Source organism: Nuphar pumila, chromosome 1 (genome assembly GCF_984573655.1).
Source record: "Nuphar pumila chromosome 1, dmNupPumi1.hap1.1, whole genome shotgun sequence".
Lineage (NCBI taxonomy): Eukaryota > Viridiplantae > Streptophyta > Magnoliopsida > Nymphaeales > Nymphaeaceae > Nuphar > Nuphar pumila.
Window position 1 is genome coordinate 171435237 of NC_143249.1, and position 26863 is coordinate 171462099.

A 26863-nucleotide genomic window follows, 5' to 3' on the forward strand; every position below is an offset into this window, starting at 1 on the left:
TTTTTTTTTACCATGATAGTTTTTCTTCCTTTCAAACGTGCCCTTAGCGTCTTCTTCTCACTTCTTGTTGCTCTCCCTCACTTTCTTTGTTTTTTATATTAAAACATATTATTTTATATGTTGTTTTCATATCACTTCCTACTCGTCGCTTCTTGTATCCATTATGTTTCCTGAACTATGGTCTATGTGGGTTGGTTAAGAAACTGAAACAGATGTCAGTGTTGGAGCGAACAGTTGTAGAATGGCTGGAATTCATATAGAGGGTTCCTAGCGAAATTGAAGCGAGCTTCCAGCATAAAGTGTGGCAAAAGGGTTTAACATTTAGGATCATGACTTCCAAGTTATCGAGCACGTAAACTGCGCAACCATCGCTCCTTTTCCCGTGAGCCATTGAACAACTGTTCGATCTCTTACATCCACATATTCAGATAACAAACTTTATTTATGTATGAGACAATCGTTTGAAACAGCATTTATCTAAGATAATCCTCTTTTATAAGATAGAAGATAATAAACAATTACAAATAAAAATGTGGAGGGGGATAAGAGATACTATGTATGCATCACATGATGAAGACTTCTACCTGCGTCTCCAAATGAGAGTTTTGGAAAGTGATACAAGGATACACACTAATAAACACTATATACATCACATAGTGAAGTAATTAGCTTTCCAGTTTTACATATATTTCTTCTGGCGGGTCTTCTTCAAATGAGAGTTTTTTCCTTCATTTCCAGCTGAAACTTCCCAACAAGCAATTACACGGTCCCACGAAGAGCTCACCAGTGTAGGATAGAAAGGATGCCAACTGCAGTCCCTCACAGTTGATGAATGATACACTAGTTTACGGACAGTAGCCCCCGTAATCTGAAAAAGCAAAACTGCTTCCATCAAATGACATCCAATAACACACACTACAACCAGTGTTAATATCATGCTCGAAATATAATGGAAAGCAGTCAGAAGCCATGCTACCATCGACAATACAATCAAAAGCAAAAAACCCGCTAGAACATCCAAAGAAATCCCGAATCTAAGCAAGAAAAACCAGGAAAGCTCATACCACATCATAAATATAAATGCACCCGTCATGAGAGCCGGTATATATATACTTCTGGCCAGTGCTGTAACAGTAAAGAAAAAGATTATAAAAAAAGAGATTAGTTAATGGAAATTCAGTTGCATGCTTGTTTCTTGACAAGCTGATTGCATCCAACGAACATCAGAGTTGGGGAAGAAAATAGGAACACTATATATATATATATATATATATATATATATATATATATATATATATATATATATATATATATATATATATATATATATATGGGGTTAATAATTGGTGCTATTGAAGGCACCAAATTATAGGAAACTATTGAGCTGAAAATCATAGGTTATAAATTTTTCTGTAAATTAAATATTATGAATGTGATCTACAATGTTTGTTTAGTCGGAAATGAGTTTTGACTCATGATTGTAAAAACCCCATTTAAAAAAAAAAAAAAAATTTGTTTTGGACCCGGGCCGGGTCGGGACCCGACCCGGACCCATTTTTCTTTAGGGTTTTAAGTAACTCGACGCAGGATCCCGAGCGCCGCCCCCTCCCCTCTTCTCCCCCTTCGTTTTCGGGTTGATTGGGGAAACCCACCGAGGTTTCCCCTTTCATCACCCCCCCCCGAGCTCTTTATGAGCATTGATGGAGGGCGAGGGGAGGCACGCCTCCCCTCTCGAGCTTCCTCCCCCGCGCCGGTCTCCTTCCCTGCTGCGCCCGCCGCCGACGCCGGCCACCACCCCTAGGTACGCCGTTCTTCCTTTTTCTCCTCCCTCTTCTCTTCCTCACCCCCTCCCTGCCACCTCCCGCTGTCGGCAGGGGCTCAGCCCCTGCCACTTCTTGCTGTCGGCAGGGGTTGGCCCCTGCCGTCTGGTGCTTTCGGCAGGGGCTGGCCCCCTGCCATCCATATGCTTCCGGCAGGGGCTGGCCCCCTGCCATCCATTGCTGTCGGCAGGGGCTCAGCCCCTGCCACTGTGTGCTGTTGGCAGGGGCTCAGCCCCTGCCACTTGGTGGCTGTCGGCAGGGGTTGTTCCCCTGCCGCCACGCTATTTGTTTTTGACAGAGGGCTCAGCCCTGTCTCCCCGCGGCTGTCTGCAGGCAAGGGCTCGCCCCTTGTCGTGTTTCGGTTTTCGGCCGGCAGGGGCACACCCCTGCTGCCTCTCTTTTTCTCCTATAGGCAGGCTTGTTTTTCTACTTCTCCGCATTATAATTAACATAGCACTGTTGCAGACCTCGCATCGGACCCCCGCTCTGGCTCCGCGGCCCGAGCCTCGTATCATCTACACGCGTAGACGCACGCAGCTGCACGACATCCCGAGGTAGGGGAAAGTCGCACGAATAGTATGTATGAACAAAATAAAATAAGACTTCTGAGATAGAATAGTTATTTTGCATACTTGCGTATCTGAAGAAATATTGACTGGTCAAAGTTCCCTCTTTGTGATTCTTTTGAAATTGCATAATGTAAATTCTTTGGGTAGACTCATCAAGTAGTTTAATTGGCATGCCTGTTTACGTGTAAGATTACTTAACTGATAATTGTCTATTTTGCATGCTTATTCCTTTGAAACTGCATACTTAAGGTAGACTTTGTGAATAGACTCCGAATGCACTGCAATTGCTATTGCAATCGAACCTTAAGGCAGGTACGATATGAATTTTATGTAAGAACATGGAGTGTATTGAAGTGTGAAATTTACACTTTATTGATTTTGATGTGATAATATCGGCCTCCACAGGCCAATTGCTCAGAAAAGCAAAACATGTCATGTAGGAACCAAAGAAATCATAAAACATTATCGTAGTTGTACCTCTAGGAAGGTATGATCGTACTTTTGGACAAGTACGTCCCATGTGGGTTACGATGGTGGGTTGATGAGGTTGTAGCAACCTCGATGAGTGCAATTAGCACATTGCTGAGATCACATAAATGGTGACCATTTCGCCTTCACAGGCAAGATGCTCGAGTGGGTCTAATGGACCAGAGTATGTAGGATGGGGCGGCGGTTAAGAAACTCCCGTCGTACCCATCCGATCTTCACGGTTCATCAAGGGAGAGGATGGATGGTACAAAGACTAGGTTGTTGACAACCACCCCACGAGCAAAAGACTCGGTTTTCCCCAGTCATCGGAGTTAGGGGAAATGGGATTACCATAAATTATCCTAGGTGGTAACTCCCAGGCACTTCTGCAGAAGTTGGGTGCATCCATGAGCCACGAATGCCTTTGGGGATTTACTCTCTTGGTCACTGACCGTCCCCTTAGGAGCGGACTCAGTCAGCCATCCGGGTTAATGAAAACACCTGACATAATAAACCCCCGGATCGGTCTCGGCTGTTTCTACGTTTCGCGTCTGTGCGTACCCACAGGTCAGTTAATATCAGAACTTAAAGAATATATTCATGAATAGTTGTAGATGGCTAAGACTTACACTGCTTCAACTAACATCTCTTTGCACTTATTACATTTGTTAGAATAGACTACAATTGTTTTAATTGCTTAAATATCATAACTGCTTATCTCATGAATGCCCTATTTTGTTTTATTCTACTTATCTGTTTCGTGCACCTACTGGTTTGTTATGAAACTGACCCATTTCATGGGCAGGTGAGGAGTAGGACTTTACTGGCAGCCGATGGCGTGGTGCAACATGGATCAAGATTTGTCTTCTTTCTGCTGGCGGCTTGGCTCAGAGACTTTTTGGAGTTTTTCTTAGATTTATTGAACTTTGGAATAAAATGCTCATTTTGTAATAAACTGCAGATTTTTAATCTATTGCCTTATTTCTTAAATTCCTTTAAGTTGTTGTACATGTGAATGATGGTTTTTCAGCTAACGTACCCAAGATTATTGACTTGTGTTCCTTTCTAAATGTCTTCCGCTGTCGTTTTTAAAAAAGTTCAAACTTTAAATCTTTGAAAGGTTTTTCGATAAGGTTTTCGAAATCACAAGTCGAAATTTTGAGGCGTTACAATGATTAGGAAACATAAAGCCGGTTTTTCAAGGGCTTCAAAAATTAATGGTCCACAATGCACTAAAATTTCATGACTCAAAAAATCATATTTTTGGATCAAAATAACACTATCCAAGGTTTAGCAAACAAACCTTCTTGAACACATCTACGTAGTCAGATTGAGTTGATAAAACTTGAACCTATGATTTCCAGCTCAATAGTTCCTATATAAATCGGTGCCTTCAATAGCACCAAATATTAACCTATATATATATATATATGTATATATATATATATATGTATATATATATATATATATATATATATAGAGAGAGAGAGAGAGAGAGAGTAGGTGACAGCTGCCTACTGTCAGCCTACCAAGCTTTGAAAGGGTTTTTTCTAAAATCTGACCATTAGGATGTGATCTACATGCTTGATTTTATAGGAATCGACTCTTGGATTGTCTGATTCCGACACATAGGTAGGTTTTTATAAGATTTAAAAATTGACAATATACAATTTTCAAAAATATTCAATGCTTAAAAAGTCATATTTTGTATCGAAAAAACATTATCCAAGTATCATTTCCTAGCAAATCGACCATGCCGAACACATTTGCAGGGTCAGATTTGTGAAAAAAAAAATCCAAAACACCTATTTACTGGTGGTAGGCAGCTACCAAATTTCATATATATATATATATATATAGATAGATAGATAGATAGATAGAGAGAGAGAGAAGGGTGTGTGTAGGTACATATGACAGTCATAGTTACAGGTTTGGTTTCTTTTAATGACTGCACAGATGTAATCTACATGCTTGGTTTTGTTGGAATACGGCTCTTGGATTGTGCGGTTTCAACAAGTGAGCATGTTTTTTAAGGACTTAAAAATCAATATCCATGGTTTCGAAAAATATTCAAGGCTAAAAAAACCATGTTTTCCATTTAAAAAACATGATCCAGGTTTGGATTCCTAGCAAACGGACCATGTCAAGCACATCTATAGGGTTGGATTTATGAAAAAACTGTTGAAAATGCCTGTTTCTCTCTCTCTCTCTCTATATATATATATATATATATATATATATGGTAACGCTTGGTAATGGCACCATTACGTACAAACACCTCTGGATCTCCATGACAGGTTGTTTTGATCCAATCCAACCTCATGGATAGATTCAGCATGTTCAAAATAGTGGGAACTGGCTTTTGGATCATGTTTTTTGATGAAAAAACAAGATTGTATGATCTGGGAAAGTATCATACATTGTAAGCCATTGTTTTTTAAAGCCTTGTAAAAACCTACCAATGTGTTGTAATTGGATGATCTAAGAGCCAATTCCCACTAAGAAAAACATGTAGATCACATCTATAAGGTTAGTTTCATGAATAAAATGAAAAAAAGAAAGGTGTTTCTACCTCATGTCACCACTACCAAATGATATATATATATATATATATATAGAGAGAGAGAGAGAGAGCAATATGATAGCTCCTAAACAGTTTCATCTCTTAAAGGTCCTAAACACTTCAAAAAAACATAGTTACAGGTATTTTTTGCTTGATCTAAACCTCTACATGTATTTATCATTGTCTATTTACTAAAAACTGTACTTTAGATCAAAGCAATCTAACCAAAAAGTTTGATTTTTTGAGCATCAAGTTTTATGTGATATGAACTATGGATTTTTCGTCGCTTTAAAAAAATGCTTCTAAACATGAAAACTACATCATCTAAAATGTAAACTATATAGAATATGTCCAAGTTAATGTTAGCAATGCATATACCATTTTAAGTTATTTAGGATGGTTTAGGAGAACTGTCTAGAGTCTTCTGAAGAGAAGAGAATGAAAAGATACCTAGACACCGGAGAGAAGTAACAACGTATGAGTGTACATAACACTTTGTGCCCTTTGTATGTAGCCAATGATTGATCATCTGGATGCTTTAAATTTTTGCAGTTGGCTGGGTAATCCATCCACCGATAGTCCCACTCAGTGTGGATCCTCCTGGGATATGCGCTGCATATGCAAATCAAATCAACCAAAATATCCTGTGAACTACACCCACATTAAACAACCAGAGTTTGGTAAACTATCTAGCGTTTTTCAAGGAGACCACATTTTCTCTAGATACTTCTGCCAAGAATGCAACCCAGCATGCCATAGACTTCCAACTATATGCATGAGCTGTTCTAACTTATCATGTCAAAGTGCAAGATCAATATGCACTGCAGGGTCACTTTATCTGTCAAAGTTACTGAATTTCCAACTAAGATGTATAGAAGTAGAATATCCTCGCTTAAGTATGAAATCATTTAGCAAATGAATCACTATCGGTGTGAAATATACCATTACATATTCTAAGGTATGCAAAGTCTATGAAATGTTAAAAGCAAATGACAAACGATGACAATAATTAGGATGCCAATAGAAATGGGAACACCTGGTGTTGGATGACATTTTCCGTATGTCCCATAGTTTGATGGATTGATCTTTCCCATTTGAAATGAAATAACGCCCATCCCCACGACTATCCAGAAATGTAATGCCTTCTAAATGACCCACCAAGATACCGGCTGCATGACCTCTTGAAATAAAGCAACGTCTGTCCCAGACCTGAAGAAGCCAACCACATCAGAGTATTTAACATGCAGGCTAAATACAAACAGCAAATCTTACGTATTCTACTCATTATTGTGATTAAGGGAATATTGAGTTAACCCATCTTAAATATGTCAGAGACCTAGTATCCTAGGTTTTGAAGGACAAGAAATTACAACTACCTATTCTAGAAGATAACCTTCAATCTTTTTTCAGACAAACAAAGCATGGTAAGAAACCTCAAGTAAAATAAATCTTTTCTGGATCTATTATTTGCTCTTAATAAAGAGAACAAGGACAAGAAATCCAGCACACAAAAATAATGTAACTGAGCAAGATGGACTTGTAACATAACTGTATCATGACAAAAAAATACATTTAAAGCCAGTGAACATAATAGATAAGAGCAGGAGAAACTGGAAGGCCAAGGAAATCATAGGAGATGAACACGAGCCCTTAGTGCATATAGATGAATGATAGGCAGGTGCATGCACAGTGCAACCTCACGTCATATCCATCTTCACTACTTTTTGTTAGATTTTGTCATTTCCCTCTTGCACTTTCTTCCTCGCCACTTATTTCAACTGCTTAGGTTCCTACAGGAATTGGACTCTTCCACATTTCATCCTCCTGTTCTCAAGTCTGATCCAAATGCCACAGTTGCTCTGCAGTGACGTGGACTTGACCTGCTCCTCTGCCACCACAGGGCACCATAGCATGTCAAGGATAACAGAGGAAACCTTAGAGTAACAACCACCTTGGCATCTGTGTCACCCTGTAGAGTCAAGTTCTGAAGGCTTCAGTTGACAGCCTTTCAATCATTACACAGTTGAGGAGGCTGATCAAGAATGCTACACTGTGGGAGATATCTTGGTCCGGGAAGGCCAAGATGATGCCTTGCATATGGGTAGCAAGAGGGCGCTTATGCCAAACATGGGCCTTATGAGGAAGGACCCTGCCATTAAGGACAGGGCACCCCCCACTGATAGGCAGACCTCTGTATCAACAGCATCAGTCCAAGGGTCTCGTCAGCCAGTTCAGTACTGATACAACCTGAATTTTCTTTTTCTTCAAAAAAGTATTGACTACAACCTGCTATATAAAGGCCAATTCTTACCCTTTTTTATTTTCCCCCTTTTTCTTCAAACAATTGGAACCTGATAGGAAAAAGATAATACATGTTTTCTACGTCTGTAGATGTGATTTTTATGCTTTCATTCCTTTCGTTTTTTTTCATTTTTTTTATATGTTCCTATGTAAGAGAACCATTGTCCTTGGGGCATGAAGGAAAAAAATAAATGCCTAGTGGGAACAAATGGAAGACCAACCAACCTTACTGAGCATGAAGAACAAATCAACCATACAAAACTTGTAACACCTGTGAATTTTTGTTATATGAATAAATATGAATTCTGGATTTTCAATATGGTCTGGAATGTTATGTATGTGTATTTTTACGTTTAGATGTGATTTGGATCCGGGTCGGATGTTATATAAAGTCTGACCCAAATGGTGTCTCCAAGTTATGGCCGAATCGATATTGGAACTTTAATATTGGATCTCTGATATCGGATCATAGAGAATTGGATCTCTGATATTAGATTGTCGATATTTCATTTGGATCTTAGAATTTGGATCTTAAAGATTGGATTTCGAATATTGGATCTCAGATATTAGATCTCTGTTATCGGATCTCTAATATTGGATCCTTGATATTTCATTTGGATCTCAAGTTTGGATCACTAAGTTTGGGTCTTGAGAAATTTGGATCTTTGTATGGATCTAGATAGATCCAATATGGATCCATAAATCTAAATGGATCCTCGATCCTTATTAGGTAGACCCAATTAACCGTTATGAATGAATAACCAAAGTAGGGTGGGGCATCACCCACCTACTTAATATATATATATATAGGATACTAAGTAAATAGTAAAAAGTGAAATAATTCCTACTTACTAAAAATGAGAGGTTAAGAGATAAGTTACTAAAAATGAGAGGATAAAATGGTAAGTAGGTAATTATGTCTGGAAAAGAGAAAAGTAAAACAGATTTTTAAGTAGTTGGGGAATATCTCCACATGATTTTGGAGAGATACCATTTTAAACATGAAGGCAAAAAGATAACCTACTAATTAGGAGGTGAATGGGCTGAAATATAGGAAAAAGAGGAAACCACTTTTGTGAAACCTCCCTTTCATGCACCCCCCCCCCCGCCTTCTCCCCTCTCTTGCTTATCCTCATAACCGACCCCAACCCCCTTAATCCCCTTTTATCTCTCCTCCCTCTCACTCGACCCCATCTCTCTCTCTCTCTCTCTCTCTCTCTCTCTCTCTCTCTCTCTCTCTCTCTCTCTCTCTCTCTCTCTCTCTCTCTCTCTCTCTCTCTATATATATATATATATATATATATATATATATATATATATATATATATATATTGTTCCTCCCATATGATTGGGATGCACTCCATTGAAGGCAGTAACGGCGTTGTTGCTGCAGTCAGATCAGGTAGAAGTCAGCCTATCTGCGTACATCAACGAACCTGTTGTGGCCTCCAAACTGAATCGAGGTAGGACCCGTAGCGATAGTGTGTGCAAGGTGCCAGGCTGAACTTGCATACAGCCTTATAACAGGCATATGAATGCTATGACTTATGCTCAGCCATGGGATAATAACCATGGTTGAGATTGAAAGTCAAGACCATACGTTTATATCTATGTCACATGGGTGCGGGTGCGGGTGCGGGTGCGACACGGGTGCGGCGCAATTCCAAAAAATTTGGACACGGGGACTCCGCTATATATATATATTAAAAAATATATATTATAAATATATATATTTTAAATATTATAATTATATATATAACAATAAATTAACACATAAAGATTGTAAATTTTAAAGCAAAAAAAAAGCAATTCTTAACAACACAAACTTACCAAGATATAACACATAAAGAAGCTTGTGAGTGTGATAAACAACAAAACTTATCATAAATCTGCCTCATCGTCTAAATTAGAAGGAAGAACAGGATCGAGGTAGTCCATGTTGAGAGTATGTAAATTATGTTCTCCCTCCAAGTCAAAATCTTCTGGATTTACATCCCAATTCTTGGATGGTCCACAACTGCATCAAAAAATCACTATATTAGTATCTAACTTAAAAGTTAAAACTTTGAATACAAATATGAAATATTTAAATACAAACTTTGAATACAAAGAAAAAAAAATACCTATACTCTTCTTTGATCCGGCGAGAAATTAATCGTAGATTTGAGTGAACATATACCAAATCCTCTGCTCTTTTACTGGTGAGTTTGTTTCTTTTAATGTTGTGAATTTGAGCATATGTACTCCAATTTCTTTCACAACAAGATGATGTAGCAGGTTGGGATAACAATTTCATTGCAAGACGTTGCAGATTTGGTGTCTCTGATCCATATGTTGCCCACCAATTAAGGGGATCTTCCTCGTCCCTTGCCACAAGTGCTGCTAAAGAATCAAATCTTCCAGTAGAAAACTTGCCAAACTCACTATTTACAACCTTAAACATGTGAGGATCATTAAAAACTCTTCCCAAATATATCATTCTATTTCTTGATATCTCAGGATCTTCATTTGGAGAAACACGACCAACACCTGCTGTCAACTATTTTTTTGCATAGTATTTTGGATTGAGAGAGTGTGCCATGCAATGCAAAGGTGTATTGCTTTTATCCCATCTTCTCACTAAAACTGAATGTACATGATTGTAAAATTCTGAATCATCAAGTGCAATATCTTTCTTCTCATGTTTAAAAATGATACTTTGAACTTTTCCAATCATATTGTCCCACATTTCATAAATTCTATGAAGCATGGGTACATCTCTGTCAACTTCTCTCAACATTTCCCAAATAGGCTCTGTAAATTCAACAAAATATGTAATTTTATCCTACCAAAAATCATCACAGATGCATTTTTTGATAGCTTGAGCCTTGACATCATCTTCAGTACGATAAAAATCCCAATCTTGATCAGCCACCATCATCATCAATGCATTCTTGAGTTGCTTAATTCTTTTTATCATAACAATTAGAGAAGCGAAACGAGTTTCAGCAACTTTCAGTAACTTGAGATCAGAATGCCTATTAAATATAGAAAGGGCATGATGATGGTTTACAACAAAATTTCTAATATTTCGAACATCATGCTCTATTTCCTCAATCCATAAGCACATTTCATGTGCATGTGCATCATCTTTTGATGGATTGCATATACTCTTAAGTGCCAAATTTAAACTGTGTGCTGCACAAGGAGTCCAAAAAATATGTGAATATGTATCTTCACTTGCCAAATTCATTCCTGCACGACTGCAAACTGGAGCATTGTCAGTAATGATTTGCACCACACTTTCTTCACCCACTTCTTTTATCACTTCAACAAATAATCTCTTTAAATATTCAGCATCTTTATACTCTCCAGATGCATCAACAGTCTTAAAAAAGATTGGCCCATTTAGTGAGTAAGCAATGAAGTTTATCAGTGGTCGCCTTTGTATATCAGTCCACCCATCAAAAACAATCGACACTCCATGTCGTTTCCATGCAAATTTTGGGGTCTCTAGCAAGTCTTCAATTCTATTTTTTTCCTCTGCAAGAATGACTGTTCTTAGTTTTTCTGAACTAGGAGGCACATAACCACTCAAATTGCAATTAGCCAAAGATGTAATCATATCTTTCCAGTATGGACTTCTAGCTACATTAAAAGGAATTGAGCTTGAGTAAAAGAATCGACCAATCTTTTTATCAATTTCTGCTCTTGCCATGTTTTTGAATGATGCTTGTATTGTTTTATTGCTTTTCATCTTTCTTTTCTTTAAAAGCTCTTCTTGTGTATCACTAGCAGTAGAAAAAGACAAATTAATCGAATCGCTTTTCATCTCTGCAATTTTCTTATTTTCAGCTTCCTCTTGTTCTTTTTTTAATTGCTTTAACATGTCTTTGTCAACCCCAGAACATGCCCTAATTCCTTGACCACGAATATGCAAAAGATGTGCTTTCACATGCGTATAAGAACCTGTGAAAACAGTCTTACATAGATTACAATGAAACTGCACATTCCCACCACCACCACTACTAGCTTTTATCCCTTTTGTCACAAGCCTCCAAAGTGGTTGAGAAACATCTAATTTAGGGTTAGAACTTGAACCAAATGTATTGACACTACCGCTAGAACTCGCCATTATATCTGAAAAGTGAAAACTGAAAAGAAAATAATTAAATAAGTAAATAAAATAAAGTTAATAAAACAGGGAATATTGGAGGGGCCGAGCCCCTCTTCTGCGAGCAGAGGGTGCAGGGAGGGGGGCCGAGCCCCTCCTCTGCAAGCAGAGGGTGCAGGGAGGGGCCGAGCCCCTCCCCTGCGAGCAGAGGGTGCAGGGAGGGGGGCCGAGCCCCTCCCCTGCGAGCAGAGGGTGCAGGGAGGGGAGCCGAGCCCCTCTTCTGCGAGCAGAGGGTGCAGGGAGGGGAGCCGAGCCCCTCCTCTGCGAGCAGAGGGTGCAGGGAGGGGGGCCGAGCCCCTCCCCTGCGAGCAGAGGGTGCAGAGAGGGGGGCCGAGCCCCTCCCCTGCGAGCAGAGGGTGCAGGGAGGGGGGGCCAGCCCCTCCTCTGCGAGCAGAGGGTGCAGGGAGGGGGGCCGAGCCCCTCCCCTGCGAGCAGAGGGTGCAGGGAGGGGGGCCGAGCCCCTCTTCTGCGAGCAGAGGGTGCAAGGAGGGGGGCCGAGCCCCTCCTCTGCGAGCAGAGGGTGCAGGGAGGGGCCGAGCCCCTCCCCTGCGAGCCGAGGGTGCAGGGAGGGGGGCCGAGCCCCTCCCCTGCGAGCAGAGGGTGCAGGGAGGGGGGCCGAGCCCCTCCCCTGCGAGCAGAGGGTGCAGGGAGGGGGGCCGAGCCCCTCCCCTACGAGCAGAGGGTGCAGGGAGGGGGGCTGAGCCCCTCTTCTGCGTGCAAAGGGTGCAAGGAGGGAGGCTACGAGCAGAGGGTGCAGGAGGGTCGACATACCTGACGGAGGGGGAGACGGTGGCTGCCTGTCGCCGGAGTTCGGATCGCCGGCGTGGTTGCAGGAGAAAGCTGCAGGGGCTGGGCTGAGGGGGAGAGGCAAAATCGAGAGGGTAAGCCCCTCTCCCTGTCGATAAACCCCTTTTAGGGTTCGGCTGCCAAAAAAAATTTGGATCTGGGTCGGGTTTGGACCCGACCCGACTCGGATCCAAAACAAAATTTAAAACTCGAACTGGACAATTTTGGACGGACTCGGCCCGGACTCGTTGACCGAGTCCGACTCGGCGTTGACCGAGTCCGGGCCGAGTCCAAAGCCGCACCCGAGTCCGTGCGTGTCGACGCGGGTGCGGCAACCCTTTAGCCGAGTCCGTGTGACATAGGTTTATATATATATATATATATGGCTGTTGCGAAACAGGAACCACTTTATGCATTCAGATGCATCGCTGATCCAAGGGTATACATATATTTCCTGTAATACAAAGTTAGAATCATACATTCATATATATGTATATAGTTAAATGCATACAGATGAATCATTAATCTATGCTTTCGCATAATTCCTTGAGATACTAGATCTCAATATATATATATATATATATATATATATATAAGTAGTTAAATATACAGATGATCCATACAGTCACTGGCTTTGAACATGCAGTATGCATCTCTGAATTTCTGAACCCGAATAAACATGTAACCTGTTGACTACATGGTTCTGAACGTATGCATCTGAAATCTTTTGAACCTGGTTATGCCTAGATTTATTGTATACCTGCATCTATGGATTTTTTAACATGAGTAAACCTATAACCTGATGAATACATGTTTCTGAATTTTCTGAACATGTTCATCTGAAATTTCTGAACCTGGTTGTACCTAGATGACTGTTATATATTATATATATATATATATATAGTTCATGCATGCATTTCACTGATTACATGCATCTATCTTTAAGCATGTATTTTGCTGCGAACGTGCATCTGCATTTCCAGAACTTGTAACGTCATGCACTGTAATGATTTCATGCATCAATAAGCATGAATTAAGCTGGGGGTATGCATCTGTACTTTTCCAGCACATGTTCTTTTGATTTCATGCATTTTCGACATGTGGTATGATGGGATTAGGATTCTGCATAAGTACCTGAACATAGTATGCTGGGAACAGGTATCTGCAATTGACTGGGCCTGTGCCAGCATATAAATTACTGATTACATGCACCAGCAGTACTGGATGACAGCTGCATACATCCAGTTTGGATGTTGACTGCATGCATCCAGTCTGGATAATCATGCATTCGAAATGGAGGATACGCAAATGTATATGGTTTAGAGCATGTGCTTGTATAGTTTGGCTATATACATGTGCTGCTTTAGTGACACCCATGTGCAGTTTACCTAAGTAAATGATCAGGATGATTATATATATATATATATATATATATATATATACCTACAATTTGTACAAGACCTATGGGTAAGTGGTTTCCTTGTATTTTAAATCTAGATATTAATTATGTTGAGTCGGAACAAGATGTGTGGGTATGTGTATCATGATATGTCCTGGTGTTGCAAAAACACATGTACACCAAGGGTTGCCCCAGGTTTGGGCTCCGGTTTGAAATAGACCCCAGGGTGTTGCAGGTGCACCCATATTAAGAAATTTCAAGTACATGCACACATAAATAAATTGTAGAGCCCGACTGGTTCAAAGGTACCCGAGAACACCAAATAGGTTAATTTAATGAGTTGGACCATATCTTATCCACTTCTGTGAGTGAGTTGTTTGGAGAACCGCACTAAATAGGCAATGTGGTAGGTCACCTGATGTGAGTACCTAGGCTATTAAGTCATGGGTGCAATATCAATTATACCTATGCGAGGTAAGTTAATAAAGCCTCTAAGAAAGAGAATTATATATATATATATATCATAATAATAACAGATGACTCATTCAGTCCTGGGCTTCGGGCTTCCCTGAGAGAGTAAGTAGTACAAAACTCTAAGGACATTCTGGTTATACTCCGAGTGGTAATGGCTCGGTCGGTCCCTAGTTCTCGGAGTTAAGGGACCCGACTACCAATTTTGTCCTAGGTGGTAGATTCATGTTCTTCTGCAGAATTTTATAATGCATCCTATTTTGGGCTTGGCCTTTGGGGTCCTCTCTTGGTTTGTATGTTGTCCCTTTGGATTTCAGTTTCAATCAGAGTTGCCAGTCAAGGAAGCGGGAGCGGGAAGCGATACGGGAAGCGGAAGCGGGAAGCGAGGCACTTTCAAAAATTTAGGAAGCGGGAAGCGTGGGACCACTTAGGAGCGAACCGGGAAGCGTCTCGGAAGCGACATAGGAAGCGAACCGGAAGCGACCTAAGAAGCTATAAATTTCTAAATTGTAAATTATAAGCTACAATGTTCTAAACTCTAAGTCTAACCTTAAAATTAACATAATCCACTACTTCACTTCATCATGCAAGATTCAAAATAAAAGTATACCAAAAAAATATTATAAGACCATGACAAAAAAGTAACATAAAGGTTTTTAAGTTGGACAACTCCAACTACATCATAAAAAAAAAAATAATAATTCAAGAGTTCATTAATCTGTCATCTTTCTCTTCCCCTTCAAGTCAGCAATAGATCGCGAACTTTCTGCATCATCACGTGCATCTTGTCCTCCACGACCATGTCTTCTGCTCCTTCCTTCATTTCCTATAATGAATACGTTAAAAAGTTAAAATGTTCAAAAACCATAATTTAAAATATAAAAAACACAATATCAACATACCTTGCCTAGGTCTCCGGCTAAAGAAACGATCAATCCGACCATGAGGAACTGATGGTCGCTCTTGTATATCTGCAGTTCTACTAGCTCTGATGGATTGATTTGTATCCTCTTGAACTTCATTTGTACGTATAATTATTGGAGGTAATGGAGCTCTTGGTTGTGCATCTTTATGTTTGGATTTGGAAATAGTGCTTGATTGTTGTGCACTATCATCCAAATCTCTCCATCGCATATCCTCTAATCTCAACGTATTTTCTTCTACAATAGGAAGTTCTGGATTGATATCCCATTTTTGACTAGGCCCTTCTTTATAGCGATTGTTGCACCTTTTATAACAAGAATATAAAATATGAATGTTAATAAACAATCAATGATAAAAAAAGAGAAAAAAAATACCAAAACAAAAGTACAACACAGTTTAATTATACCTGTCAATCAATCGAAGATTGGAATGAATATACACTAAGGTATCAGCACGATCTTCATTGAGCCTATTTCTTTTAACATTGTGAATGTAACTATAGGTGCTCCACACTCTTTCTGCAGAAGATGTGCTAATAGGTTGAGATAAAACCTTAATGGCTAATGCTCTCAACTCCGGTGTATCACCATAAAAGCGCCACCAATTAAGCACTGACATTGTAGGATTCAGTGCATCTATTTGTGCTGCATTTCGGCTAAATCTTCCACTTCTTGATGCAAAAGCCACAAGTTGTGACCTATAAAGTGTAGATAACTCTTCATTTTCAGAAGATATGACTTCAAGCGCAAGCATTGCACCGTCTAAAATATCATTATCCTTTTCTGCAAAAAAAAATGTTTAGTAACTATAACAAGAGAAATGCAAATGAAATAATAAAATAATTAAATCATTTAACTTTAAACTTTATTAAATAGATAGAATTAATTTTTTACCAGGAGAAACTCGTTTGACCCCTCCTGCTGCTGGGATTTTGAGATACTCCGACTCGTAATATTTTGGAGTAAGCATGTGGGCTAGACTATGGAGAGGCACATTCATTCTGTCCCATCTATTTGAGACAATCTTATGAATCTTTTCATATAAATCTGGTTGTCCTTTTAGATTGTCTTTGATTTCCCCCAACATGTTGTCCATGCCTTCATACACTTCACCAATTATAGGGCCTTCCTGATCACAAAATTTAATCATCTTATAAATGGGTTTTGTAATCAATAATGCTAAACGTACAGAATCTCAATATTCTTCATCAAGAACAGTTGTTTCTGTTGTAACAGCCCTTTTTTTCATAATTTCATCTGTGCATGATTGCTTCCAATCACTCCATCTATCTGAAATTACTGTGAGCCTTAAGCTCTCCCTCACATCAAGCAAGCGTTTCAAAGTAGTATAATGTGAAGCAAACCTTGTTTTTGCAATCTTTATTAATTCTAATTTTTCATTGCTTCTAAAGATTGCTAGTGCTTTTGAATGATTTGTGATATACTTCACAATTTCTTTACTCTGCAAATATGTTTCTCCCAACCAATGAAACTCATGTGCCAAATCCTTGAAGATCAAATTAAGTGTGTGCACAACACAAGGTGACCAAAAAATATACTTGTACGTTTGTTTTAATTCTTCACCTGCTAACTTGCAATTTGCTGCATTGTCTGTAATCACTTGCACTACATTAGAAGGCCCCACAAGTTTAAATCCCGTCTTCAAAAACTCGGCAATGTTTGCAGCTGACTGTTGCACATTAGAAAAATCGCTTGCATGTAAGAACATCGAGCCAAAACAGTTTGAGGCAAGTATATTTATCAAGTGTTTGTTCTTGATATTTGTCCAACCGTCTGAGACAATGGAAACTCCAAACTCCTCAAACTTTTCTCGAAATTCATTTAACTCCCTGTGAACACACTCTTTCTCACTGTCAAGCAACGTTGTTCGCGCTTTTTCATATGATGGGGGTTTATATCCGGGCACTTTACTAACTGCAGATATCATCTCTTCCCAATATGGCGATCGAAGCACATTGAAAGGTATGCCATTTGCACACAAAATCTGATAATTTTGTGATCTACATCATCTCTTTCTACCTTTTTAAAGGTATCACGAATATCAACTGTTTTTCGGCTTCCACTAGATGATGTAGTCATACTAATAGGCTTCTTCGGAGTATCAATTCTTGATCTCCTCAACTCAAATGCACTTGATGAAACCTCCACTCGATGAACTTGCCTCTTAATTTTTTTTGCCAATTCTGCATTTTTTGCAACTTCAGGGCAAAAGGCAATCCCAACACTTTGTCCCTTTGGAGATCCCATGAGATGTGCAAAAATTCGAGTATATGACCCATGATAAATATTTTTGCAGTGCCTGCACATAAAAACTTGGGTTCCACCTTGCTTTCCTTGCCCACTCTTCTTTTGTTTCAATACATGGCGCCATAACACTGTTGTTTTATGCATGCTAGGTGGTTCATCATCTTGGTCATCTTCAGAATAGTAGTCATCCAAGTCATATTCTTCTTCATCTTCCTCATCAAAACAATTTTCGTTTCGGTCCTCAAACTGATATGGACAAGCAGAAGACCTCTTCTTGCCCTTCCCAACACCACTAGATGATTCATGCTCCAAATTGTACAAAGAATCGTCATCGTCATCAGAATTATCGTGATCATAGCTTGAGATGGTCATTAATGAAGCAAAGAACATGCAAATATATATGCATCATAAAAGTATCAGAATCAACCTAAAACACTTAAAAAAAGCTATTATTAATAGTAAATAATGGAGAGTGAAGAACACAAAGCATGGGGATGTAAACAAAAGACTAAGCTAAAAAAGGGGGGGGGAATTACGTGCAATCTGACTATCACTGAACTAAATACTCAAACAGGCACTTCAAGTTCTAATAAGAAACAAGCAACATAAATAACTGAGAATATAGAGAGAGAGAATAGTTTGATTGAACTTCTAAATCAGATCAAGAACATATAAATCCAGTTTTCTTTCAGGACTCCACTAAAGTTCAATACCCGACTCATTGGGAAATTCTCCAAGTACCCATCAACTTAATTTTGCACAAATGGAGAACATTAAAGTGCTACCAGCCTTGGCAAACATTGATCTCTGAGACAATAGACTTAGAACTGAGGTTCTAAATCATTACGGTTATCTTCTTCATGATAATGTTCATTTACTATTTGTACCAGCTCACATCCTCCAGCAGCTCTCAGCCTCTCACTGTACATCGGACTGAAGAAATAGCTTTTAAAATGTGGGAACAACACACTCAAATGCTCTCCAATAAAACAATAATATTGCATATTATACCCGTTATACACCAATTAGCAAAAAAAATATTCATCAGTGTAGAATAGTTAAGATCATTAAAACCATCAACAATATCATGTTATCTCTAATGATACTTCCACCCCATCCGGTGCACTGATTTTCTTTGCCAACTGATGAAGTATAAAATGAACTTCCACATACACTATCACCATCATATCATAAACAACTGAAGAGTTAAATAAGAAGCTACAACACATAATGGCCAATGCAAATTAACAATCCAGCTATATCAGAAAAGTTTTGTGACGAATGCATACCATCTGTTTAGATAAGAAGTTAATATTACATTGCTTACGCTATCAATAGACTAGTATCATGGAGACAATAAAAAACAACCCACTGCTTCATGCAGAATGAATAAAAAAAACAGTTGCGATAATGAATCAGAAACTAAAAAAACTACAAACAAACCCTTGATCTACAGGAACAAAAAAAACCTTGATAGTTATGAGAAATAGACGAGTCAAAAACCACAGTGGTTGTCAACATCGTCTGAAAAAAGGGAGAAAGGGGGGAGGACATAGGGCCACCCTCTGTCCCTATCGCCCACTGTGAGAAAAAGAGGGGGCGGAAGATAGAGGGTGTTCCTCTGTCTCCACCCGGCACCAGCACCAGCACCAGCACCATGAAGAAAATAGTCATTGCCTCAATTTTCCATATTTTTTTGTTTTTATTTTTATTATTTTTTTCTTTTGACCACACTCGGTTTGGGTCACACCCAGATCAAGTTGGTTTGGGTGCAAACCCGCCAGACCTGGACTGAGTGGCCTTGGTCGACTCAGTCTGGTTCAGACCCACACAAAGTTGGTCAGTGGTCTTTAAATGGCTAAGACAAAAGTCATGACCTCTGTCTGTGACTCTGTGGACTCTCTCTTCCTCTCTCATGGCTGCTGGTGGCTGAGGCAAGGGCACCCCCCATGTCTCGCACTTCTTCTTCACGGTGCTGGTGCTGGTGCCGGGTGGAGACAGAGGAACCCTGATATACACCCTGAAAAAAAAAACCCTGCGATAGATCTACACCGAGAAAGAAAAAACCCTTGATCACTTTCCCCAAAACTACCCTATTGGATCCCACTGGTGTTGCTGACTGGAGGGGAGCTCGCACGACAGAGAGATAGAGAGAGTGACAGAGCGTGAGAGAGGGGGATAGCGTACCTGAAGGTGAACATCTTCATCTTCGGAAGTCGGTGGAGGCCACCGGAATTTTTTGAGGTCGCCGGAACTCGGAGCTCGCCGAAAACTCGAGAGAGAGAGAGAGAGAGAGAGGAGTCAGAACGCGTGAAAAAACAAAACCCTAAGCCCCTTTTGATTTTATTTTTTCACGGGTTTTATAAAATACCCATTTTAACCTCGGTAAAAAATATATATTCATGTGTAAAAAAAAAATTGAGGGCAAACTCGACCTTTCCATAATAGCGTACCCCTTTAAAGGGGTACGCGTACCCCTTTAAAGAGGTATGCGTACCCCTTTAAAGGGGGACGCGCTTTCTCAATTGAACCTGCGCTTCCCCTCGCGTTTCGGAAGCGCTGCGTTTCGCGCTTCCAAAATGCGTCCCGGGGAAGCGCGCTTCCCCTATTCTATAGGCGTTTCCGGTAACTCTGGTTTCAATTAGATTACTCAGGTTATCAAAATATTTAGAATAATGAACCCCCAAGTAGTCTCTTCTATTACGGTTATAGTGGCTCTGCGTGTACCGACAGAAAAATTAACAAGAGGAATAATTATTAAATTTGTCTAGAATGTTTTTATTTAATTAATATTCACTTTGATAATATGATTCATGTTTATCAAGTTTATACTTGTTCGGATGTTATTGAATTGATGTATCTTGTTGTGAGTTTTCTTAAACTAATTTAGGCTTTGATGTAGAAGTGTATATGACTGATGTATGAATGTATGTTGGTGCATACTTGTTACTGAGTACACACCTATTTCTTCGGTGTTCCTTCTATTCAGACTAGTTATAGTCTGACCCTACTATTTAAATATTTAAGGTGAGGAACAGAAGGTGTAGAACGATTGTGGGATATTGTAGGAGCACCTTGATGTATAAATTTTTTATATTCACGAGACAACTTTTGGATAGTTCAATCATATCCATTTAAACTCGTTGTAATGAACTTATAATTTTATTTGATGTTAGACTTTAGTAAATATGTGGAATGATATCTTTAGTATGAATGCCAATGATGCTCCTAAAAAAAAATTGTCACGTTTTTGGGTTAAAGTTTCAGGGAGTCACAACTTTGGTATCAGAGCCTGGGAACAAAAATTCTTAAATCATGAATGTACAACAACCCGACAAATGCTATGAGTATAATTCAACTTAGTTACTTGTTTTGCATTTAGTGATATCTACTTTATACAATAGAGAACCTAGAAAAAATTGTAAAAACACTACATGAATGATTAAATAGAAAGAATTTAGATCCTAATTGGCTTGTTAATAGATTGGTTTGTAGATATATCGTCAAGCCAATACCAATGCGAACAAGGCCAACAAATGGCAAGAGCAGAGGGGCTTCATCATGGATTCCCTCAATGACCTGACTCTGATCATGAATACGCATCTGCAAAATCAGAATGGGCAAGCTGCAACTGCTGGTGCACATCATAACCCAGGCCCGGTAACTTACAAGAAATTTATGAAGCTCAACCCACCAACATTTTACGAAAAGGTTGACCCAAAATTAGCTAAGAGCTGGATTGAAGAGATCAAACGAGCCTTTTGTGCACTGCATGTGCATGAGGATAGGCATACGGACTTCGGTACCTATAGACTGAAGGAGAATGTCAGGAAATGGTGAGACATTGTTCGGGAGGTCAGTTTTGTTGGGATGGCTCCTATTCCATGGAGAGTCTTTCAGGAGGCATTCTTGGAGACATATTTTCTCCAGCATGCTCGTGATAGGAAGAACCAAGAATTTCTAGAGTTGGCTCAGAAAGACATGAATCTGGTGGACTATACTACAAAGTTCCGGATCCTAAAGAGGTATTGCCCGAACTTGTTCGCCAACAACAAGGTAAAGGAGACTAAGTACGTCTGTGGGCTCAAGAACGGTATGAGATATAGAGTGATGACTAGTCGACCATCGATTTTGCACGACGTCATCGAAGCAGCCACCACATTAAATGAAGAGTGAAAAAAATCCAAGAAGAACAAGAATAAGTCAATGGGTAAAGGTGGAGTCTGCAAGCAGTAGTTCCAGGGTGGCAAGGTGCAGCAACCACCGTTCAAGAAACAAAAGCCGCATGGAGGAAATCTACCCCATTAGAAGCAGAGTCAAAACCAGATATGCCATAAATGCAACCGTTCTCACAACGATCAGCCTTGGCCTCAAAACACGGGTGCATGCGTTTACTATAGAAAGATAGGTCATTACGCGCATCAGTGCCATAAGAAGATGGCGAATATGCAAAGGAGGACAGTTGCAGCAACAGTAATAACATCAACCACAACAGAACGTCTAGAAGAGGATGTCGAGACGTGTATATGACACCACCACTGAAGGGTAATCTGGTGCAAGGTATGTTGTTAGTTGATGGTCAAGCTGCACTTGGTTTTTTTTACTATGGTGCCACACATTCTTCCATATATGTAGATTATGCTAAACAACTAGTTGTGAGCATTGAACTATTGAAACATATATTAGATGTGTATAACCTCGTTGGACACAACTCTATTTGTGTAAATTATATACCGGATATGAAAAACTTATTCGACGAGCAGAGTCTACCTGTTGACCTAATCCTGCTCGATATGACTAAATATGATGTCATATTGGGTATGGATTGGTTATATGAACATTACGCTAATGTTCTATGCCGTCAAGGCAAGGTGATACTATCTCGATCAAGTTTTTCAGAAGTAGAATTCAAGCTCTCAAGACTTGCTCTAAAGGATTGAGTGATTTCGACATTGAAGGCTAAAAAATATATGAAACAAGGATGCATGGCCTTTCTAGTTAATGTGTCCCTGGTGGAGCCGAAGACCACACCAACTAGTGAACTGGAAGTAATCTGTGAGTTTCTGGATGTATTCCCAGAGGAGCTGCTTGGGATACCTCTGCAGCGAAAAGTGGACTTCCATATTAAGCTTATGCATGGGACTGTACTAATCTCCAAAGCACCCTATCGCATGGCACCAACGAAACTCGAGGAGTTAAAGAAACAATTGCAAGAATTGATAAAAGGACTTATCCAACCGAGTGTATCACCGTGGAAATCACTGATCTTATTTATAAAGAAGTATGGGTCGATGAGATTATGCATTAACCATTGGATGCTTAATCAGGAGACCATCAAAAGCAAGTATCCATTACCCCGTATTGAGGACTTATTCAACTAGTTAAAGAAAGCGAAGGTTTTCTAAAAAGTCGATCTATATCTGGTACCATCAACTTAAAATTAAGGATGATGATATTTCAAAGACAGCCTTTCGGACAAGGTACGAACATTACGAGTTTATGGTAATGTCGTTTAGACTCACAAATGCGCCAGCCACTTTTATGGACCTCATGAATCGGGTGTTCAGACTATACCTGAATGCATTTGTGATTGTTTTTATTGACGATATTTTGATATACTCAGAGGATATGGAGTAGCATCGAAGCCACTTGAGTATTGTATTGGAGACTCTTAGGGAACACCAATTGTTCGCAAAATTCTCTGAGTGTGAATTCTAGCTTGAGAAGGTCATGTTCTTAGACCATGTGATCTCAAATGATGGAGTGTTAGTGGACCCAGCAATGGTAATTAATTCTTACATAAACTAACTTAGCAATCAAAATGAAGTTCTTATATTGAGGAATCTTAATAATGGGCGTGAGATGTATATATAGATGCTATATTAAATTGAGAACAACCGAAAAATGTCAAAGATATTAGGAGTTTCCTCAGTTTGGCAGGCTAACACAGGCGATTCATTCAGGACTTCTCTCGGATCGCCCTGCCGATGACCAAATTCCTTAGGAAGGGAGTTAAATTTGATTGGACCGAAAAATGTGAGGAAAGCTTCCAAATTCTGAAGAAGAAACTCACAATTGCCCCTGTTTTAACCATGATATCTAGTTATGGCGGTTTTGTGGTATACACGAATGCTTCGGGTATAGGTTTGGGGTGTGTGCTAATGCAAAATGGTAAAGTTATTGCATACGCATCACGACAACCGAAGATTCATGAGCAAAACTATCTGATTCATGAGCTGGAATTGGCAGTTGTAGTTTTTGTCCTAAAAATATGGTAACATTACTTATACGGCAAACAGTTTGAAGTATTCACGGACCATAGGAGTCTTAAGTATCAGTTCTCACAAAAGGACTTGAACACACAGCAAAGGCAGTGGCTAGAATTTATAAAAGACTATGAGTTTACCATTTTCTATCATCTGGGAAAGGCAAACGTTGTAGCGAACTCACTTAGCCGCAAGGCGGACGGTACATTGGCCAGTTTGGTTAGGAAAGGGTGGAGATCAGTGAAAGATTTTGTGAACTGGAAGCCCTTTGCAGACGAACATAGAACTGTTAAGCTATCCAGTCTGACCTTGGAATCCTTACAAAGATTATTGCAGGCCAAAAGGAAAACCCTTAATATGAAAAACTTAAGGCGCTTGCATGGCAAGAAGATTTCTCATTCATAATCAAGGAAGATCACAGTATTTGGATGCAAAAGCGACTTTGGGTCCCTAACGACCTTAAATTGAGGGAAGAATTGTTAAATGAAGCCCATAAGTCTAAGTATACCATACACCCGAAGAGTACAAAAATGTTTGAGGACTTATAACGGGGGTATTGGTGGAACGGCATGAAGCGAGAAGTAGCAAGTTATGTCTCGAAGTGCTTGATTTGCCAGCAAGTTAAGATCGAACATCAGAAACCTGACAGAATGTTACAGTAGATGAAGATCCAATAATGAAAGTGAGAGAAGATTACTATAGATTTCGTGGTGGGTTTACCCAAAACCCACAAGCAACACGACACTATCTTTGTAATAGTTGACAAATTTACCAAGTTGGCTCACTTTTTGCCCATTCAAATCAACCAACCTTTTGACAGTCTAGCCGACTTGTACATCAGGGAGATAGTCTGATTGCAAGGCCATAATAAGGGAGACCTTTATTATATGGACCATCTTGATCTCCCTACAAATTATTTTTGTTCTTATGTCCAAGAAAAAAACATGGAAACTTGGCATAAAAGACTTGGTCATCCAAGTTATTCCAAAATGTATCTCTTTCCTTTTGGAAACAAATTTTGTAAGGAAAAAGAAATTAATTGCAAAGATTGCATTTTTGGAAAAATGAAGTCTATTCCATTTCCAACTAGAACTTTTCTTTCATCAAGACCTTTTGAATTGATGCATTCGGATGTTTGGGGGCCTTCTCCGGTTATGTCTAAAGGGGACTATTCATATTATGTTACGTTTATTGATGACTTTACTCGGTATATTTGGATTTATTTTCTTAGTCATAAATCAGAAGTATTTACTTTCTTTAAAGATTTTCATAAAAAGGTTCAAAATCAATTTCAAAATAACATATCTATTTTAAGATCCGATTCTGATGGTGAATATTTATCTCACGAATTCCAAAACTATTTAACCCAAAATGGCATTTGCCATCAAAAGTCATGTCCTAGGACTCCCCAACAAAATGGCCTAGCGGAAATGAAACATAGGCACATTATAGAAACCGCTAGAACATTACTTGTTTCTAGAATCACCTTGCTTGGTGGTTCTAATCTTTTCTTGCAAAAAGTATGCTCTCGCAAGATCCTTTTGGGTATACATACCCTTCATAAAGGACCAAGCCTCATTGGCTCTACAAAATTTAGCTATATTAGCACATACCTTAAGCTCCACATTGTTCATAAACCACGCAAGGATTTTTGCGTGATTGCTTTCCCAATCTTCCACTTTTTTTTGATGATTTTCAATGGCCTTGAGGCGAGCATCTCCTTCAAGAGCCTTTTCTTAACCTTCTTCGTCCTTGTGAGCATAAACTTAGGTTCCGGAACGGTACCCATGACAAAACCCCAAAGCTTCTTTCCTTTGAGATTATTTTTCATTGCTGATGCCCACATCATATAATTCTTTCCATTGAGCTTGAAAGATAGGTCAATCTTTGCTTCCATGATGTTGCCAAGAAGTGAGAAGATATCCACTAAATATGAGATACACGAACCACACCTTTCCTTCAAGAATCGAGTGGCTCTGATACCATGTAATGAGATATTGCGGAAATATAAAGAGTGCATACAAGCACTTACAACAATGAATAAAAGAGACAATATCACAAGTCCACAAAGGGACAATACAAGCACAAGCCTTTAAGAAGGCAACAATATAAAAAGCCTCTTATTGAGAAGAGAGAAAGCTCTCAAGAATAAAAATACACAAGAGGTTCACCCCTATTTATACAAGAGGGAGAGGAGGAAAAAGGAGGACCAAATAGCCTCAAAAGAAGAGCCAAAAGGGGGCTCCCATGGAGTCGTTGGGAGCCCCCAACGGTCACATTTGTGACCGTTGGGGGCTCCAACGACTCTATGGTTGGAGCCCCTCTTTGGTTCTAAAAAATACAACATAAAAACAAAAAAATAAATAAAGAAATTTACATTTAAACAAAATAGTTGTTTTTTAAAACAACTATGTAAAATTACAAAAATACCCCTATCGGGTATTGATGTAATATTATATATATATATATATATATATATATATATATATATATATATATATATATATATTTATATATACATATATATAGATATATACGTATATATATATATATATGAGGTACATTTTAACAACCGGGTAACCCTACTATCTCAATATGCACATATTCATAACGCTTTTCACGTGTCTATGCTAAGGAATACATCCACGACCCATCTCATGTAATCCAATACGAGGATGTGGATATATGTGAAGACCTAACTGTTAAAGAAAAGCTAGTGAAGATATTAGAACAGAAGAATGGGTGTTGAGATCCAAGACCATTCCTCTTGTCAAAGTTAGGTGGCAACATCATGGCATCGAGGAATGTACATGGAAAATCGAAGCCCGTATGAGGGAAAGGTACCTGTCTTTTTTGGTAGTCCTCGTATGATAATT

At 39.3% G+C, this 26863-nt stretch overlaps 1 protein-coding gene and 1 long non-coding RNA gene across 2 annotated transcripts in view; both read right to left on the reverse strand.

Annotated features, from left to right (window-relative positions):
• Positions 1-423: 423 nt before the first annotated feature.
• Positions 424-26863, reverse strand: part of LOC149851275 (transducin family protein / WD-40 repeat family protein) — a 150588-nt gene continuing 124148 nt past the window's right edge. Inside the window, exons 6-9 of the mRNA XM_089999640.1 lie at positions 6457-6629; positions 5871-6032; positions 1065-1125; positions 424-868 (exon numbers count right to left, since the gene is read on the reverse strand). Coding sequence (XP_089855766.1) covers positions 680-868; positions 1065-1125; positions 5871-6032; positions 6457-6629 — 585 coding nt within the window. The 3' untranslated portion in view covers positions 424-679. The remainder of the gene's footprint in view (positions 869-1064; positions 1126-5870; positions 6033-6456; positions 6630-26863) is intronic.
• On the reverse strand, positions 14877-15741 carry LOC149851276 (uncharacterized). The gene is made up of 2 exons (XR_016433335.1): positions 15433-15741; positions 14877-15356 (listed from the first exon to the last, which is right to left on the reverse strand). It is a non-coding gene; the product is annotated as an uncharacterized LOC149851276 (long non-coding RNA).